The sequence below is a fragment of the Mobula birostris genome, chromosome 3, assembly GCF_030028105.1.
Source record: "Mobula birostris isolate sMobBir1 chromosome 3, sMobBir1.hap1, whole genome shotgun sequence".
NCBI classification, from domain to species: Eukaryota; Metazoa; Chordata; class Chondrichthyes; order Myliobatiformes; family Myliobatidae; genus Mobula; species Mobula birostris.
The window spans coordinates 177,829,648-177,850,753 of NC_092372.1; the positions used below are offsets into that span (position 1 = coordinate 177,829,648).

The 21,106-nt window shown below is 40.9% G+C and overlaps 1 protein-coding gene across 1 annotated transcript in view; it reads left to right on the forward strand.

The window, feature by feature from the left end:
• Nucleotides 1-18,909, forward strand: part of fam171a1 (family with sequence similarity 171 member A1) — a 173,718-nt gene extending 154,809 nt beyond the window's left edge. Inside the window, exons 6-8 of the mRNA XM_072253740.1 lie at nucleotides 14,588-14,704; nucleotides 15,103-15,226; nucleotides 16,040-18,909. Coding sequence (XP_072109841.1) covers nucleotides 14,588-14,704; nucleotides 15,103-15,226; nucleotides 16,040-17,609 — 1,811 coding nt within the window. The 3' untranslated portion in view covers nucleotides 17,610-18,909. The remainder of the gene's footprint in view (nucleotides 1-14,587; nucleotides 14,705-15,102; nucleotides 15,227-16,039) is intronic.
• The last annotated feature ends 2,197 nt before the right edge of the window (nucleotides 18,910-21,106 follow it).

Below are 21,106 nucleotides of genomic sequence, written 5' to 3' on the forward strand. Positions count from 1 at the left end.
GCTACATCCGCGGATCAATCCCAGGCTACCAGACAAAAACCTCGAGCCAACACTTCCATTTTGACCACACCGAAATGGCCTCCTCCAACACTTTAGCTCTCAGCTTGGATGGTACAACAAGTCTCAATTACCATACAAGACAGCCTCCATCAAGGGCAAGTTCATCGCGCAGCTGGTAAAAATGGGGGAACTTGGGATTTCTGCTGCACATTCCATCCATTTTGAGTGGCCATGTAAACTTGAGACAGTGTGGGGACTTTTTTGGTTTTCCTTTGGATCATCTCAATAATTTCAGTTCTAAGTATTCCTGTATCACTTTCACGATATCAGCAAAGCTCATTTCAGCTGGTTTTGTTGGAGTGGTCAAACTTCCATGCAAACTGTATGCCCTTCTGCCTGTTATATTCAGCAAAACTGGCACTCTCTTCTCATTCTTTATTACACTGAAAAATTTCTGGTAAAATGGCAGCGCAGCTGGTCGCAGCGACTTCTATGGGGTCAACAAAGGTGCTACTGTTATACTTACATGCATATCTAATGATCACATTATCCTGCTCTGAGTTAAGAACTCAAAGTACTACAGGTCCACACCATCAGCGAGTTGCTCGCTGGCAGAGATGATGAAGGAGTTGTGCAGTGTGCTGCTGCCTGAGTTGATAGAGGCTCACAGTCAAAAGGTACGTGGCTGTTATGATCGCTCTTCCTGTGATCGCAAGACTCCTTTGGACATTGTTAATCTGGTATGCCACAAGTACGATGAAAGCGGGGTGGATGGAGGGGTCTAGTCCTCAGTCATAGTAAGGAATAGGTCTGAAGCCGCGCTGATGCCTGTTTGCCGCCGCCCGGAGAGGGGGCAAAGCCGTTATACTTCACCGGGGGTGGTGTGGCGCAGTGTCCAGAACAGAGAGCTGCCCTCCCAGGGATTCACTCGGCAGAAGACAAGCGCTGTTATGGCCAACTGCAGATTTTTAGTGCCACTCAAGAGTCTTGGGCCTCAAGCTGTGGGGTGGTTGTCTTTTCAACTGGGGGCACCGTAGCGCAGTTGTGGAGACTAAAGATTTAAAATGGACTGAGGGGTCTGGACTACATACATGCATATTCTGTATCGTATTTTTACTGATATTCTATATTGACTTAAAGTGCATTAAGCTGCAGCGTCATGGGTGGAGGAGAAGGGAGATGAACCTTGGGGCTCTTATTACATGATTGTGGTCTTGTGTGTGCTTACTGTGTGTGACTATTGATAATGTATTTGCACCTTGACCCCGGAGTAACCCTGTCTCATTTGGCTGTGTTCATGAGTATTCATATATGGTTAACTGGCAATTAATCTTGAATTGAATTGAAATTGAATTAGCTATTCCATTTGCTTGAAAGTACAGCTCAATTTTCTCAGTATACAATAGCCAGTTATCTCCTGTGCAATCAAACGCATCTAACTTTCTGATGTAGTCAGCCATTTCTGCTTATTTTTATTTATGATTATTATCACCCGGTACTCACATTGATGTTGTGTGGAGGCTTGAGTGCTTCAAAGACTCCTTCAGGCGATGCCAGCCCAGGGCCATATATGTTGGAACAGCTGTGATCGCGATGCCAGACGAAGATTGATTCAACCTCTGCTCCCCAACAGACAGACTAGCATCTGCCCCTCCCAGGCCACAGTTCAAATTAGAAGTGTGAATGCCATACAAAACAACAAAAACGACAACTCACTATTTATGAACTGGTGAATTTAGTCCATTTTCTGCCATTTATTTCTGCCATTTCTGCCATTTATTTCTGCCATTTATTTTCTGCCATTCAGCTGTTTCTGCCCCTTCCCGAAGCAGTACGTACTGCGCTTCTTTTTTTTTAAAACTCTGTCATCTTGCTGAATAGTTTGGTAGTCATCCAGGTTCCTTTAAAACTCCAAAACCTAAAACTAATGAGAGAAAGATACAGAGCTGGGAGTAACTGTATATGTTTTATTTTTTCCTTTAGCGAGGTGTGCATGTATGACAAAGTGTCGTGATGACGTATGCCATTCATGTACTTTTACATATACCCGGTAATGAATTATTTAAGTGAACAAGAATGCTTAATCAAACAGTATATTTACAATATTACTTAAGTATCACTGAAGTATTAAATACATACAAAAAGTGCCATTTAATTGTCCTGTTACGGACACTTCCTATCACTTTACTAATGATTGAAAGTGAACTCGTTTTATAGTAATAGGCCAGATTTAATTTGTCCTGTTTTTTGTGAGCCAGACATAATTGGCTGATTTTTCATGAGCTGAATGCTAGTGTTGTGACTGTATTTGAGAATCTTGGCTGGAAACACAGCCAGTCTGCAGTGCAGCCCTTCCACCTATTACACTCAGGAGGTTCCCTAGTTCCATCAGCCTTGGGAACTAGATTCCCTAGTTCCATCAGCCTAGGGAACAGTGCCTTCAGCTTTTCCATGGTTTCACTTGGAGTGACTCTGGTCGGTTGATGGTGGGCATTTATAATACTTATGATTTCAAGAGGAAGTCAAGATGAATCATCCTCTTGGCTCTACCAGATTAAAATGGTTGCAAATGCATCAACCTTTTGGTACTCATGTGCTGTGTTCTGCTATTGCTGAAGGTGGAGATATTCTCAGACTCTCTATTTGCCATTTGTTTAATTGTTCACCACCATTGATGAGCCAATATGACAGGGTTACAGAAGTTTGCTTGGCTCTGTTGACTGTGAGATCACTTTGCTTTATCTATGGCATGCTACTTTCATTCTTTAGCTGCATACATGGCCTGCAGTTCCCTGTGTAGTTACTGGTTTGTCCTTCTGAACCTGGCAACAGAAGGGGGAGTATGCTGTGCCGTGCAGTTGCGAATTGATGGTTCACAGTGTTTCATGGATGCCTAACTTCGAGCTGCTAAGATTTGGTTCACTCACCACCTGCGACTGTTCCAGATTGAATTATACTGTAATGTAATTCAAGGAAGATTCAGATCAGTGAAATGCAAAATAAAGTCATAAAATTTGAAGCTGGCCATTTGCAGAGGTTTGATAGGTGATGTGGCTAAGATATATTCCAAAAATATGAGCAGACCATCACAAAACGCATTTGAGAGGGTCTAACAATCTTTGTTTATTTATATAATTCAGACCCATGCAATGTTTACACACTGAGTCAACATTTGGAACTTTTAGTTCTGAATCAGTCTTGTCATTTTAAATGCAAGACTCTTGATACTCCATTAATTTTTGCTAGTGATTTTTCTTGGAAATCTAAATCCTATTTTTTGTATCTGTCAGTTTACTAACATGTCTGTCAGTTTACTAACATTTGAAGGTATGACACGTGAATTAGCTAAGATAGACTGGCAAATGACACTTAAAGGATTGACGGTGGATATGCAATGGCAAGCATTTAAAGGTTGCATGGATGAACTGCAACAAATGTTCATCCCTGTTTGGCAAAAGAATAAATCAAGGAAGGTAGTGCACCCATGGCTGACAAGAGAAATTAGGGATAGTATCAATTCCAAGAAGCAGCATACAAATTAGCCAGAGAAAGTGGCTCACCTGAGGACTGGGAGAAATTCAGAGTTCAGCAGAGGAGGACAAAGGGCTTAATTAGGAAGGGGAAAAAAGATTATGAGAGAAAACTGGCAGGCAACATAAAAACGGACTGTAAAAGCTTTTATAGATATGTAAAAAGGAAAAGACTGGTAAAGACAAATGTAGGTCCCCTGCAGGCAGAAACAGGTGAGTTGATTATGGGGAGCAAGGACATGGCAGACCAATTGAATAATTACTTTGGTTCTGTCTTCACTAAGGAGGACATAAATAATCTTCCAGAAATAGTAGGGGACAGAGGGTCCAGTGAGATGGAGGAACTGAGCGAAATACATGTTAGTAGGGAAGTGGTGTTAGGTAAATTGAAGGAATTGAAGGTATTGAAGGCAGATAAATCCCCAGGGCCAGATGGTCTGCATCCCAGGGTGCTTAAGGAAGTAGCCCAAGAAATAGTGGATGCATTAGTGATAATTTTTCAAAACTCGTTAGATTCTGGACTAGTTCCTGAGGATTGGAGGGTGGCTAATGTAACTCCACTTTTTAAAAAAGGAGGGAGAGAGAAACCGGGGAATTATAGACCGATTAGCCTAACGTCGGTGGTGGGGAAACTGCTGGAGTCAGTTATCAAGGATGTGATAACAGCACATTTGGAAAGTGGTGAAATGATCGGACAAAGTCAGCATGGATTTGTGAAAGGAAAATCATGTCTGACGAATCTCATAGAATTTTTTGAGGATATAACTAGTAGAGTGGATAGGGGAGAACCAGTGGATGTGGTATATTTGGATTTTCAGAAGGCTTTTGACAAGGTCCCGCACAGGAGATTAGTGTGCAAACTTAAAGCACACGGTATTGGGGGTAAGGTATTGGTGTGGGTGGAGAGTTGGTTAGCAGACAGGAAGCAAAGAGTGGGAATAAACGGGACCTTTTCAGAATGGCAGGCGGTGACTAGTGGGGTACCACAAGGCTCAGTGCTGGGACCCCAGTTGTTTACAATATATATTAATGACTTGGATGAGGGAATTAAATGCAGCATCTCCAAGTTTGCGGATGACACGAAGCTGGGTGGCAGTGTTAGCTGTGAGGAGGATGCTAAGAGGATGCAGGGTGACTTGGGTAGGTTGGGTGAGTGGGCAAATTCATGGCAGATGCAATTTAATGCGGATAAATGTGAAGTTATCCACTTTGGTGGCAAAAATAGGAAAACAGATTATTATCTGAATGGTGGCCGATTAGGAAAAGGGGAGGTGCAACGTGACCTGGGTGTCATTATACACCAGTCATTGAAAGTGGGCATGCAGGTACAGCAGGCGGTGAAAAAGGCGAATGGTATGCTGGCATTTATAGCGAGAGGATTTGAGTACAGGAGCAGGGAGGTACTACTGCAGTTGTACAAGGCCTTGGTGAGACCACACCTGGAGTATTGTGTGCAGTTTTGGTCCCCTAATCTGAGGAAAGACATCCTTGCCATAGAGGGAGTACAGAGAAGGTTCACCAGATTGATTTCTGGGATGGCAGGACTTTCATATGAAGAAAGAATGGATGAACTGGGCTTGTACTCGTTGGAATTTAGAAGATTGAGGGGGGATCTGATTGAAACATATAAGATCCTAAAGGGATTGGACAGGCTAGATGCAGGAAGATTGTTCCCGATGTTGGGGAAGTCCAGAACGAGGGATCACAGTTTGAGGATAGAGGGGAAGCCTTTTAGGACTGAGATTAGGAAAAACTTCTTCACACAGAGAGTGGTGAATCTGTGGAATTCTGTGCCACAGGAAACAGTTGAGGCCAGTTCATTGGCTATATTTAAGAGGGAGTTAGATATGGCCCTTGTGGCTACGGGGGTCAGGGGGTATGGAGGGAAGGCTGGGGCGGTGTTCTGAGTTGGATGATCAGCCATGATCATAATAAATGGCGGTGCAGGCTCGAAGGGCCGAATGGCCTACTCCACCTATTTTCTATGTTTCTATGTATTAGAAAATTGTTGGTTAGTAGGAGAAAACTTTAATGAATGGTCCAGAAATTGTATCCCGAAACCAACGTCACAGATGTTGACCAGCAATTGCAAGTCCATTGAAACATTTTCTGGGGGTTTCTGGAAAAGATTAAGCAAGTCTTTTTATTCTGAGTAGGAACAAGCTTAAGTAATTGTTCCACAAAGGCTTTCACAAAACACCCTGTATGTAAAGTATCAAATTTTCAAAAACCTACAGCCAGCTATCCAATGTGGAGTATATTGGTTAGAGTGAATAAATTTAGCAGTCAAACAAGAACGGAAAATGCTGTCAACAGAATTGGTGTTTCAGGTTGAGGTCTCTTCATCAGAATGGATAATGAGGATCTTTAACCTGCACAGTATTTTGTTTTGTACTTAAGAATTCTGGTGCTTGCAGTTTTTTTTTTAACTGATTTTTCAATTGTAGATCAAACTGAACTACAACTAGACTTGATCTTACTGCCTGTTTCCCTGTGCCTCAGTGCAGGTGACAGAAATAAACCCGCTTACCAAGTTGTAGGTATGTGCCTTGAAGAACAGGAGAAATTTGATTATATAATCCTTCATAGAAACAAAAGGACTTGATAGCGCAAGGTGAAACTGTTCATAGCTCTCATTAACCTTGTCTTCCTAAAGTTACTACATTATTTTTATTTGATTGTGGATGCAAGTTTCTACATATTCTGAAATAGTATATAATAAATAAATCAGGATGTCCACCAATCAGGAATATTTGTAGCTAAATTTGACAATGCCACAAAAACAGCTGAATTTTATTCCTTTTCCAGGATGCAGTTGGAAGATACAATGGTTTAAATATTTAGGTTACATACAATTAATGGAACATTCAAAAGTATACTCTTTTATTTTTAACATCTGTTGATACTGATCTGTTTGTACAAGAATTCATAGTCACGATTCAGCTCATACTAATTGTTGTATATACCTGTCAACCTGTCAATTGATCTTAGTTGAGGGACAGTAAAAGTGTAATCTCTTTTTAAATGGGACATTTTGTAAGGAGCTCCATTTTTTTTTGGTTATTCTGCAATGTTCACACATTCCCCCTTAGTCTCTATGCAGCAGAAGTTTCAGCAGATTTTATTTGATGTCCTCAGTGATTTACAACTTAATTTATGGAACTTAATGGAATTGGTCTGTAAATTTAAATATTAACTATTTTTTATTATCATAATATAGTTTACTTCTGTTCAAAATGCATCATTGCTGTTTCCCATTGTCATGGAGTTTCTTAAGAATTCCCTTTGTTTGTAAGCCAGAGTTTGAAATTTAGTTTCTTCTGTCTGAATAATGAAGGCTCCTTCACATGACTAAGAAACAGTGTAATGAAACTATGAACATTTATTATTTTGAAATTTTCATAACATGACATCAGCTGATACAAATCAAAGGAAATGTAATAGCATTTATTTTCACATGCTAATTAATGATTTCCAAGAAATGGTTGAAGTTGAATGTTGGTGTCAGGAAGGCAGGGCTCCTCCTTTCTTGCAGTACAGGTGTCGACAATCTGGGTTTGTCTGGAGTGGCCAGGATTAAGATGGTTAGTAATGGCTAAATTGACAGAGCAGTTGATAGTGAGAAAGAAATCTTTGGGCAGCTATAAGATGCTCGTGATTGGTTAGGTGGCAGAAAGGAGATAACAGGAGCAATATCAGATTATGGTTTGTTGCCTCCCGGGTGCCAGGGTTCGGGATGTCTCTGACTGGGTGTACGACATCCTGGTACGAGAGGGAAAGCAACCAGAAGTCGTGATACATGTTGGGACCAACGACATAGGCAGGAAGAAGGATGAGGTCCTGAAGTGTGAGTTTCAGGAACTAGGCAGAAGGCTGAAGAACAGGACCTCAAGGGTGGCGTTCTCAGGATTGCTGCCAGTGCTACGTGACAGTGATGGTAAGAATTGGAGGAGATGGCAGTTGAATGCGTGGCTGAGGAGTTGGTGCAGGAAGCAGGGTTTTAGATTTTTAGATCATTGGGATCTCTTCTGGGGAAGGTGGGACCCGTACAGATTGGATGGGTTGCACCTGAACTCGAGGGGGAGCAATATCCTTGCAGGTAGGTTTGCTAGTGTGGTTCGGGAGGGTTTAAACTAATTTGCAAGGGGGATGGGACCCAGAGCGATAGAGCAGTGAAAGAAGTGCATTGAGTAAAGCCAGATCTAACATATAGAGAGGCTTTGAGGAAAGAGAAGCAGAATAAACGGTGTAAAGACAGTAAGGTAGAAGGGCTGAAATGTGTGTACCTCAATGCAAGAAGCATCAGGAACAAAGGTGATGAACTGAGAGCTTGGATACATACATGGAATTATGATGTAGTGGCCATTACAGAGACTTAGCTGGTGCCAGGGCAGGAATGGATTCTCAATATTCCTGGATTTCAGTGCTTTAAAAGGGATAGGGAGGGTGGAAAAAGGGGAGGAGGGGTGGCATTACTGGTCAGGGATACTATTACAGCTACAGAAAAGGTGGGTAATGTAGCAGGATCCTCTTTTGAGTCAATATGGGTGGAAGTCAGGAACAGGAAGGGAGCAGTTACTCTATTGGGGGTATTCTATAGGCCCCCTGGTAGCAGCAGAGATACAGAGGAGCAGATTGGGAGGCAGATTTTGGAAAGGTGCAAAAATAACAGGGTTGTTATCATGGGTGACTTTAACTTCCCTAATATTGATTGGCACCTGATTAGTTCCAAGGGTTTAGATGGGGCAGAGTTTGTTAAGTGTGTCCAGGATGGATTCCTGTCATAGTATGTGGACAGGCCGACCGGGGGAATGCCATACTAGATCTAGCACTAGGTAATGAACTGGGTCAGGTCACAGATCTCTCAGTGGGTGAGCATCTGGGGGACAGTGACCACCGCTCCCTGGCCTTTAGCATTATCATGGAAAAGGATAGAATCAGAGAACACAGGAAAATTTTTAATTGGGGAAAGGCAAATTATGAGGCTATAATGCTAGAACTTGTGGGTGTGAATTGGGATGATGTTTTTGCAGGGAAATGTACTGTGGACATGTGGTCGATGTTTAGAGATCTCTTGTGGAATGTTAGGGATAAATTTGTCCCAGTGAGGAAGATAAAGAATGGTAGGGTGAAGGAACCATGGGTGACAAGTGAGGTGGAAAATCTAGTCAGGTGGAAGAAGGCAGCATACATGAGGTTTAGGAAGCAAGGATCAGATGGGCCTATTGAGGAATATAGGGAAGCAAGAAAGGAGCTTAAGAAGGGGCTGAGAAGAGCAAGAAGGGGGCATGAGAAGGCCTTGGCGAGTAGGGTAAAGGAAAACCCCAAGGCATTCTTCAATTATGTGAAGATAAAAAGGATGACAGGAGTGAAGGTAGGACTGATTAGAGATAAAGGTGGGAAGATGTGCCTGGAGGCTGTGGAAGTGAGCGAGGTCCTCAATGAATACTTCTCTTCGGTATTCATCAATGAAAGGGAACTTGATGATGGTGAGGACAATATGAGTGAGGTTGATGTTCTGGAGCATGTTGCTGTTAAAGGAGAGGAGGTGTTGGAGTTGTTAAAATACATTAGGACAGTTAAGTCCCCGGGGCCTGACGGAATATTCCCCAGGCTGCTCCACGAGGCGAGAGAAGAGATTGCTGAGCCTCTGGCTAGGATCCTTATGTCCTCGTTGTCCACGGGAATGGTACCGGAGGATTGGAGGGAGGCGAATGTTGTCCCTTTGTTCAAAAAAGGTAGTAGGGATAGTCCAGGTAATTATAGACCAGTGAGCCTTACGTCTGTGGTGGGAAAGTTGTTGGAAAAGATTCTCAGAGATAGGATCTATAGGCATTTAGAGAATCATGGTCTGATCAGGGACAGTCAGCATGGCTTTGTGAAGGGCAGATCGTGTCTAACAAGCCTGATAGAGTTCTTTGAGGAGGTGACCAGGCATATAGATGAGGGTAGTGCAGTGGATGCCATCTATATGGATTTTAGTAAGGCATTTGTCAAGGTTCCACACGGTAGGCTTATTCAGAAAGTCAGAAGGCATGGGATCCAGGGAAGTTTGGCCAGGTGGTTTCAGAATTGGCTTGCCTGCAGAAGGCAGAGGGCCGTGGTGGAGGGAGTACATTTGGATTGGAGGATTGTGACTAGTGGTGTCCCACAAGGATCTGTTCTGGGACCTCTACTTTTTCATGATTTTTATTAACGACCGGGATGTGGGGGTAGAAGGGTGGGTTGGCAAGTTTGCAGATGACACAAAGGTTGGTGGTGTAGATAGTGTAGAGGATTGTCAAAGATTGCAGAGAGACATTGATAGGATGCAGGAGTGGGCTGAGAGGTGGCAGATGGAGTTCAACCCAGAGAAGTGTGAGGTGGTACACTTTGGAAGGACAAACTCCAAGGCAGAGTACAAAGTAAATGGCAGGATACTTGGTAGTGTGGAGGAGCAGAGGGATCTCGGGGTACATGTCCACAGATCCCTGAAAGTTGCCTCACAGGTGGATAAGGTAGTTAAGAAAGCTTATGGTGTGTTAGGTTTCATAAGTCAAGGGATAGAGTTTAAGAGTCAGGATATAATGATGCAGCTCTATAAAACTCTGGTTAGGCCGCACTTGGAGTACTGTGTCCAGTTCTGGTCATCTCACTTATAGGAAGGATGTGGAAGCATTGGAAAGGGTACAGAGGAGATTTACCAGGATGCTGCCTGGTTTAGAAAGTATGCATTATGATCAGAGATTAAGGGAGCTAGGGCTTTACTCTTTGGCGAGAAGGAGGATGAGAGGAGACATGATAGAGATGTATAAGATAATAAGAGGAATCGATAGAGTGGATAGCCAGCACCTCTTCCCCAGGGCACCACTGCTCAATACAAGAGGACATGGCTTTAAGGTAAGGGGTGGGAAGTTCAAGGGGGATATTAGAGGAAGGTTTTTTTACTCAGAGAGTGGTTGGTGTGTGGAATGCACTGCCTGAGTCAGTGGTGGAGGCAGATACACTAGTGAAGTTTAAGAGACTACTAGACAGGTATATGGAGGAATTTAAGGTGGGGGCTCATATGGGAGGTAGGTTTTGAGAGTCGGCACAACATTGTGGGCCGAAGGGCCTGTACTGTGCTGTACTATTCTATGTTCTATTATTGCTAAGTGAGTGTTGTGTATAAATCTGATCACCTCACAAGAGGAAGGAAGTATTAACAGTAAAGAAGGTGAAGAAGAGATTTATGACAATATTGCCATAAATTCAAGTTCCAACTTATGAGGAGAAACCAACAAGGCTGGGGTGGTTTCGAACAAAGGAGGATGCAGAGCAATTTATTGTGATGAGTAGAAGTGGCAGACAGGAAGGATGGATTTCCCTTGGCACACAGATTAATAGCCATGCCATGTAGATACAAGGTAATTGATAAGTGGTTAATTATTTGTCCTATCAAAAAGATGGTGAAGATCTGTAACTCTGCTGATGTAAAGATGTTTGTTATAACTATTAATAAAATTAATTCATGTGGGTTTCTTTAGTAAGAACAATCATAGCAACAAACTTAACTGAAAAGTAAATAGGTCACAATGGGTAGTCATTAAATCATTAGATGTCCCACTTGAATTACAAATATTCACATCTAAACTGTTTCATTTGTCTCATCTTAATGTATTGCATTACAATATAAAAGACAAATTATTGGAAACATTTTCTTTTTTTATAAATGCATTGTACTAAAACTGCTGATAGTTAACTTTGCTTTAGTGCCTGAACTGTGGTTTCATTGATTGAGTGAGTCTGTTGGAAGATTTTATATCAGTAGGTACTTTGACTAAACAGGGAAGGAAACAATAGTGAAAGGCTGTCTTTCAGACTGAGGAGAAGTGTAAGGTCGAATTACCCAGGGCTCACACTCTGGCCACTCCTTTTCTAAATGTCTATTAATGGGCTGGTGGTTTTGGGTCAGTTTCTAATTTTATGGATGACCCAAAACCTGTAGACTTGTTAAGTGAATTATGAGAAGGATTGTAATTGAGTCCAAGGACAAGCAGGTGAAATGGGGCATGTTACATTTTTATAGGAAGAATGAGGAGGAAGAAATTAGAGGGCATCGTTCTTAAAAGGATAAAGAAATGCTGAGATCTAGAGGTGCATGAACATGGTTCTTTGCAATTCGCAGGACAATTGACAAAATAGTTTTTTAAAAAGCCTATGGTGTCCTGGCCTTTGCAAGTAGAAGGGTAGAGAACAAGAGTAAAGAAGACATGCTGAACCTTGGAATAACACTGGTTGGGCTACAACTGGTCTACTGTACTAGTTCTGGGCATTTCAACTTGGGCAAAATGCAGAGGCTTTGCAGAAGGTATAAGAAATTAACTAAAATTTCAGGACTGAAGAAGCTGGAATGTTTCCCCGTGGAGAAAAGTGTTAGAGGTCTGTTGTGTCCATTTGAAATCATGAAGGGTATAAGCAGAGTGATTTTGAATGATGATGAAATGATTGTACCTAACATTTGGTGGTGGACCAAATTAATGAAAAGAATCTGGCATTGCCATGGGTCTCACAACTTTTCTGATCTAATGCTTTATACCATGCATATTTTACCCTGCATATTTATGCTCTGTATAGATGTTTCAGTGAATTATACATGAATAATAGATGCACATAATTGGTTGTCAACACAAAGCAATTTAAATTCACTTCACCTTTTTAAAAAAAAATGATGATTTGTCCTTTTTTTTGTTCATCACTTAATGGGCTGGGTTTCTCAAGTTAGTGCTGGCAGTTCCAAACAAAAGTGCCACTGTTCAGCTATTTCAGCTGTGGGACTTTTGTGCATGCATCAGCAGACATTATCCCAGCCTTTCTGATGGATATAGGACATTTGACGAGTCTAGCAACAGAATCCAGTTTGGCTGGGATTCCTGGAATTCTACTGATGAAGCCACTCTTCAATCCCATTTCAACGTTGATTGCAGAACTGTGGGTCATCGTGCAAGTGAATGAAAAGTTTTAATGATTTTGATTTAGTTAATGTTTTTAATTACGTTGAATTATTTTTAGATGACTAAACATCATTTTCATTTTTTAATACTTCTGTTTTAATTATTTGCTTCAATGAATAATAGACGTTGCCTTGTAATGGTATTCAGCTCCCAACCCTTTGTTCACATAAGTGAGTATTACAACCAGGGATTTTGGTCAATTTAATTTGGTCAATTTAACTGAGAATTTTTATTTGTGAATCTCAATGTCCTTTTTTTTCCACAGTAGAGCCCAAAAAATACAGAAAACTGTAAAGCATGAAAAACTAAAAATTCAAAAATGGAAAAGTATTCATCCCTCTTTACTCAGTACTTGGTTGAGCCTCCTCTCGTAGCTATTATAGTCAGTAGTCTTTTTGCATAAGTCTCTATTAGTTTTGCACAATGTCATGGAGCAAACTTTACCCATTTCCTCCTGCAAAATTGCTGAAGCTGTGCCAGGTTAGTTGGGGAGCGGTGGTGAACAGCAGCCTTGCCAGGGGTGTTCAGTGGGATTAAGGTTAGGACTCTAAATGGGCTACTCAAGGACGACATCAGTGTTCTTCATTCGAAGCCACTCCATGGTTGCTCTGGCAATGTGCTTTGTGTCATTGTCCTGCTGAAAGATGAAATTCCTCCTCAGTTCAAGCTTTCGGACAGAGGCAGGTTTGCTCTATATCCAGGATCGCTCTATATTTAGCAGCCTTCATCTTCCCATCAATCCTGACCAGATTTCCAATCCCTGCTGCAGCAAAGCATCCCCATAGTATGATGCTACCTCCACCATACTTTACAATAGGAATATAAGATTTCTGCTTAGCGTTGAGGCCAAGAGCTCCACTTTAGTCTCATCCAATCACTAAATCTTGTTTCACATCTTTACAGTATCTTCCAAGTGTCACTTTGCAAAGTGTTTACAGCAAGGATATGCTTTTTTTTTTTAGCCGGGGCTTCTTCCTTGCCACTCTTCCCCTTTTGTGCAAGGCTTTAGAGATTCTGGAGCCATGAACTTTATCTCCAGTTATAGCTACTGACTTCTACAGCTCACTTAGAGTGATTGTTGGCATTACAGTAGCCTCTCTTACAAACGCCATTCTTCTTTAGTGACCAAGTTTGGAGGGCTAGCCTGACCTAGGCAGTGTGGCCGCGGTTTCATTTTTTATTCCACTTTTTCACGATGGATTACACCGAGCTCCGAGGTATGTTCAGTCCCTTTGAGATGGTCTTGTACCCTTCCCCAGATTTGTAATTCTCCATTATCATTTCCTTGACTTGCCTTCAATGTTCTTTTGTCTTCATTTTGGTGTGGCCTGTTGAAGATCTACCATACTGTTGGACCTTATTGAGAGAGGGTGTATTTATTCAGGTGATCCTCCAATATTGTCCATCTGCAAATTAGGTGAGTTGGTAAGCTAACACCCAGTATTGCACCTGAGGAAAGTTAGCGTAGTAATTACAAAGGGGATGAATACTTTTTCAGCTTCACGGTTTTGGTTGTTAATTTTTAGTAAGTTGCTGACAGGTTTTGAATTTTTTTTTTGATTTGACATCGTGTCCAATCTTTTGTAGATTAGCTCAGTGTATTTTAAATTTTAAAAATGAGACAGTAAAATGTGAAAATAGTAATGGGGGATGAATGCTTTTTCAAGGAACTGTAAGAACTACTAAATAACCCAGGATCTTGGTTGCCAAAGCCAGGATGTAGCTTTACCAAATGTCAAAGTGATCAATTAGGTTCAATAGGTGTGGCCTCCTCAGTGAGTCACCATTCAAGCATATCAGTGGAGAATGGGATGCTTTGAGCCCACTGCCTTTAAATCAGGTGAATACAGGAATATACAATGATATACATGATTAATCAATACACATAGTAGATCAGAAGAAATATGCCAAGACAGATTATTGTAAGCTAATAGCGATTTTTATTACATTTATTGATCTAAATTAGTGAAGAAAATTGGGTGTTTTTCTGCACAAAAATATCCATTTTTCAGCTGACTTTGAGGTAAAACCACTTCAAATATCCAATAATGATTTGAGTCAAAATTTATTTCGTGTCTTTTTCAGGTGCTTGGCTGCATAGTGGATTGGGCATTGTACAAAAGGAAGGGGATTATTTCACTTGGACGTATTTCGCTCCACAGTTGGGTTACTGGATTGCAGCCATGTCTCCTCAAAGCCCTGGTAAATAAATATTATTATGATTATGATCACATTTGAGGATTGCTACAGGTGTTTGGGAGTTGAAAGTGGTATACTAAAACAGTGACATGGATAATAAATTTATGCATTACCGTTCAGTCTTAGGACAAGTATACCCAGAGTCAGGATTTCACCCTTTTTGGTGTGCTAAGTGCCTGCTATGTATGTCCTAACATTGAAAAACAGTGGGCACTTAGCACAAAACACAAAATTTTGCACAACTTAAGTGTTAAATCAAAGTGCAATGGGCCCAATTTCCAAGTACAAATGCATTGCAACTAACTCTCTCTTAATTATTTTGATTTTAATAAAATTCTATACATTGGCCCTCTACCAGAAAGAAGAAACTATTTTTATATAATACAATGTATTTGTTTTAGGTAATCTGGGTGGTTTTGGAGCCCGCGACATCACTGTCTACCATACTGTCTTCCTGTTGGCCATTCTCGGAGGGATGACCATCATTTTGCTTGTTTTGCTTTGCTTACTCATCTATTATTGCAGGTAAATCCAAAAAGGGAAAACAAAGTGAAGCTGAGCACTTTAAAATACAGCATAGTCCACTTCCAAAGTATGAAACTGATTTTTTAAAATGTTTTAATCATAATTTGAGATGTGCTATTTCTTGTGCAATCCTTAAAATATTTATTAAAACCATAAGGTGCTTGAAAGGCTATTTGTTCCACTGCAGTAATTTTCAATTATATTAATGCATTTTGTTCAATATGTTGTACCACAGTGTGGTAGGAAATTGCTCCATACTGTGATTCTTCATTCAATGAATGCCCAATTTCAGCCATGCTCTCAGGGAAACATCTGTTAGCTGCGAAATTGTTTGGATTGGGAGATTAAAATACAGTGCGAAGAAAAAAGGGTAATATACCATTTTGTATATTTAAAAAGTACGTGTTTATTCATTGTGGTAAACAAAAATTGATGTGAACAATTTAATAAGAAGCTGTTGGGAACACTTAACAGTCTTGGAGATTTTCCTTTAGAAAATTCTTTCCAAATTTATAGAATTTTTATACAATACCTGTTCCAACAATTGATTTTTGCGATAAATTTGGTCAATAGATAATTCCAATCTTCCTCTTCCCTGCTATTAGATTTGTGCTTGCAAGGTATATCTTAAGCTTATATTTTTCTGTACACAAGTCAATTGATTTTTAGATTGTCATGTAACTTTTTCTTGTAAATGCTTGACTTGCTTTTTTTTTTGTGTGTCCATTTGATCTTTTTAATTATGTGAAGACCTTTCCAAAACACACTGAAATATTTTTTCTCCTCTTCTCATCCTACCCATTTATCTTGCAGGAGAAAATGCCTAAAGCCTCGTCTACACCACAGAAAAATTCAGCTGTCCTCTGCACTGGACAGTTCAAAGAAGGACCAGGCAACTTCTATGTCTCCCCTCAATTTAATTAGTGCTGTTCACATGGAACTTGTATCCAATGGAGAGGCTGATGTTCATACACCAATGCTTAAGCCCTTGTATAGTACTTCACGAGAATTCAGTTCAAGAGAAGAATTAATTTCACATCGAGATCCAACTTTGAGGGACGCATTAAAGGACAACTATTGTAGATCTCCTAGAAGTTATCGCCTCAAAATGGCTAGATCAATTGATATTTCTGAAGATCTTGAATCTCCTGTGAGAGAAGAATATCGGAAGAGCTACAACTCTGTCGCTTCCCAGCCACTGTTGGATAAAAGGGATAAAGAAGTTCAAGCTTCAATGAGCCTGTTTACCACTGACAGTAAAAGTAGCATCCGAGCCCCAGATTATCAACTATCATATGTTCCTGACAAAGCACAAAACACTGACAGAAAAGCAACTGATTACATGATGTCTCGGTCCGTTGACCACCTTGAAAGACCAACTGCTTTCCCCCAGCCAGGTCAACTGCTTTGTTGCAGTTCAGCAGATGAGGTGAATGACAATGTTTACAGAAAAGTGCTCCCTACATTAGTCATACCTGCCCATTATATGAAATTGCCTATGGAATATGCATCCACAGGCCAGCCCATGACTGCCCCAACAGAACAACAGGTAGAGTTGGAGAGGCTTCAGGCAGATCTTTCACTTTCTCACCAACAGTTACATCCACATTCTCAGCAGCAACAGCAAGTGGCACCACAAGCTCTAACACAGCAGCAGCTTCAGGAAGCAGAAGGGGAAGACTGGAGCCCACAGTCCAGTGCCATGTCCGAATCTGTATCTATCCCAGCGACGCTCACTGAAGCTGCAATGGCTCAAATGAATGGTGAAGTGCAACTCTTCACTGAAAAAGCACTGTTGGAACTTGCCGGAGGAAAGCCTCTCCCTCACCCCAGAGCTTGGTTTGTGTCCCTAGATGGCCGTGCCAATGCCCAGGTTAGACATTCATATATTGACTTGCAGAAAGCTGGGAAGAATGGGAGCAACGATGCCAGCTTAGATTCCGGTGTGGATATGAATGAATCAAAGCCCATTCGAAAGGGGAAAGAGGCACGGGAACGGAATCTTTCTGGCAGCGTGACATACACAAGACTGGTGTACGTGGATGACATGGAGCAGAGTGGCAGTGAAAGTGGTACTGCAGTTTGCAGTCCAGAGGATGCTTCAATGAAGCCATTGGAAGGGTCTGCTGAAGAAGGACAGAGCAGCACAACAAAATGTCTACAGAATGAAAACATCCAGAGAATTGAAGAAATTGAAGCATGTCTTCCGTCTACTCCAAAACATACTGATGATCAGATGATAAATATTGAAAATGATCGTATTAATGACAATGATCAAATCAATGAGAATGACGATAATGACAGCACAGACCAAGATGAGGATAAAAAGAGCCCTTGGCAGAAACGAGAGGAAAGACCTTTAATCGCATTTAATTTGAAATGATAGCTTATGGGTTTACTTTTGCTGGAGTTTAAAAAAATAAAGTTGCCAAATATTCTTTTATGAAAATGCTTGTTCAGTTTTGAGAACTTCAGATCTTTAAAAATAGCTAAACATGAATATATTTGAAAAAGAACTGTGAATGATGTTCTGATCTTTCTGATAGTGTGGAGAGAGAGTTTCCAAAGCAAATGTTGCTTGAATGAAGACCTATAAGACTGCCAGATGATTATAGCAAGACAAATGTCTTCAGATTTATTTTTTACCATAAATGGCCTACTGTGCAAAATATTCAATTCCATCCCCAGATATTTTACTCAAATATCCCTGTTAATGATGGCAGTTGAAGGATTTCTACTTATTTGTCAGAATTTTACGGTGGTAGTGTATTAAAAGATATACATAGATGCTGTGTCCACAGGTATGGAATATTTGAGAAAAAGGCTATGCATTGCTGCTTTTAAAATTTATGTTGCTTAAAACACTTGTCTAATATTTGATGTAAACTATTTTCTTTTAAGATCTTATATTCTATTAGAATTATGTTTAATATTGATAGAACATTTAGCTCCTTGTATGCTGTGAATGACAACACTCAGTGATGGCATAAGCCTTTGAATAAAACCAAACTGTCCTCGTCAAAAAAAAATCTGGTCCGGTATTCTCCAAGTGCCTTCATGGTTTCCAGTAAGCAAACTCTATTTCAATAGTTCTTATCTCTGGACTCTTGAAATTCTGCTTTTCATAATTGTCAGTTTTTTGACAGTTCTTTAATGATTTGCATGCAATTACCAATCATTTGTGCTTTTTTGTCATGCTTAAAATACAACAGTATACTGTAGGTAGTAATGTGTATTGTATTACTGGTTTGCTGTTGAACTACAGACTAGACTAGAGGACGTATAATGAGACATGAAGAAAGTAACCACGACTGGATGTTTTGTAAATATTGTGTGTTTGGCTGCAGTTGAATGTTTTAATTGCTAGCATTTCCAATGTATTTCCAATTGAGATTATTGAGTGGTCAAGAGTGAGTGATCAGTGTGTATAAGCAACATTTTATCTCTCTGTAACATCTTTACAGTGCCAGGATTCCTTTGCTGTACAATCTTTTAGATTGTTTGCTTGTTTCTCCATGGCTATTGCTCAAATAAATCTTGAGTAAAAGGTATATTTCCTTGTTTTTGTTTATTTTGGAATGTTTCTTGTCACTTTTTATAATCCTTTATTTTAAATTATATAAATAGAAAACCAATTTTTATCTGGCCTTCAGTTTTGTTTTTGTCATGGATTAAAATGGTTAAATATGAAGTTGTGTTAAGTATTTGCTTACTCAATGACCACTAGTGTTTTTTTTTAAAGATTATAATAAATCTGCACCTGGAATGAAGATGCTGTGTTGTTTTACTGAAGCTGTTTAAAGTATTGTGGGTTAATTATGGATTACATGTTAATGGCTGGAATTGGAGGTGCAGGTAACATCAGGTCTTTGATTTAAGTTGGCATGTGCTATTCACCTGTATCTAAGCAAGAGAATGCTTTTGTACAACACTTTGTCAGCTCTTGTGGAATTGGAATCTGCACAGAGACTGGTGTAATTATGGCTGTTGCATAATTGGCTTCTGTCACTCCAAAGTCTCTACAATCACCTACAATGTAATGCTTTCCACTTTTCTGATTCAGTGCTGCTTCAACAACCCTGAATTTGTTGAACACCAACCTGGGCTAATCAGTTCACATGATTAGCACCCATCACCACTGTCAAGTTGGATTTCTTTTTGTTCTTTGAACATGTTCAGCTTCCCCACTTGAAAGGGATTGAATGTGTCTTCCCGAAGGTTTTTTAACTGGATTCCACTCAATGACCAAACAACTTTTCCTTTTTCCTCCTTTTATTTTTCGCAAGTGAGGCAGCTTGATAGTTTCATTAGTTTCATCAGCCATTAGCCATTAGACTTTAGTCACTAGTCATTAGGCACTAGACATTAGGTGAAAAACTGGCTACCTCTCCGGACTTTGTAGACGGATTCCAACCTGCACCTCTCCGCTCCCTCATAGGACCGTTATATTTTCAAACCGGGCGTGCCTTCCCAAAGGTTCCCGAGCTCTTCTTAAACCTTGCGCCATTTTCCAGAAGCGCCTGCTGTTCCACACAAGTCTCACTGGGGTCGTGACAGAGTGTGGGTTCGGAGCAATAAGGTGACTCACGTACCAGATTGGCCCATTCCAGTTGATGACCGTGTCTTTGGACAATTTCACTGCAGCCCTTCGATCAACCATGTCATGCACTTGAGCAGTGTAGGCAGCTTTCCACTCGCGTTCTTTGGCTAGTTGCTTTTCCGTCCTGAGAAATGTAGCTTCGACTGTTATTGATTGGCAAGGAAGCTAGATCTTCTGACCAAGGATATCTGGCGTGACAATGTGGTTCCTTGCTATGACGGACACCTGTGACATAGGTGAGGCCTCTTCTTACAACTTCAAGTTCCCTCTCCTCAGCAAGAGTCATTCCTTTGCCGCCTGGCTGGCAGTTTTTGCAGTGGCAACCCCCGCATTTTGGCTCACATGTTGTGCCAATACTATCCCAATTCCACCACTAGGAAGTCCCAGTTGGTGCTTGAACTACCTGGAGCTTGATGCCACCCTGTTTGTTTGGTGGAAGTTGCTCTGGGACTCTGCTGGTGAGCTGCTTGTACTTTACAGCAGCCGCTGTCATTGACCTCGCAAAATGTGTCTTGGACATGTGGGCCGACACAGACAGCTCCTCAAAGAGATCAGGATGTGCTCCTCCGACTGTCTTCCCCAGTGGTCCGTCCCACAGCACGAGGTCTCCAACAGCTCTGGTTCTCTGAGGTGCTAGCTGACCTTTCTATGGTTTATGAGTAAATTTATTTCTCTGGGTCTCACAAGTTCATCAAGCGGTGTGTCTGGGAAGAATTTCTGCAGTTGCTTCAGTGTCACATATTTGTGGATATTTGCAATGCTGTCCAGTCCATAACAAACCAATTGGTATTATTTGAGAGTGCCCTTGGGAGTGATTACTCTGATTTTTAGAAGGTACCACTTTGTCTCCACCTGAACCTTCATCCCCCCAACTCGAGAGCGATTTCCTTGCTTCTGAGGTTCAGTCTGCTTGTAGCCTTGTGGGTTATATAATTAGTGCCTGAAGCCAAGTCAATTAACATCCCAATTTTTTGCCCAGCATTAGCTGTGACCTCAAGAAGCATCATAATCACTGGCAGCTCTTGCAATCCACTTTCCATCAGAAGGCCCGGTTTATCTTTCACGGTGCTGAAGGCTCTGGATGCAATGTTTGAAAATACATCGCGTCATTGTTTGGCCAGTTCTGGTGAAAGTTTGCTGAAGAACTCCTCTTGATCCTCTGTACATTTCTTCCTGCCTTTATCTTCCTCTGGATCAAATCTGCTCTTTTTCTGACCTGCACTGCTTTATTTCAGCATTGGGGCACAGATAGTAATGATGCTTAGGAGTATGCTCATCCT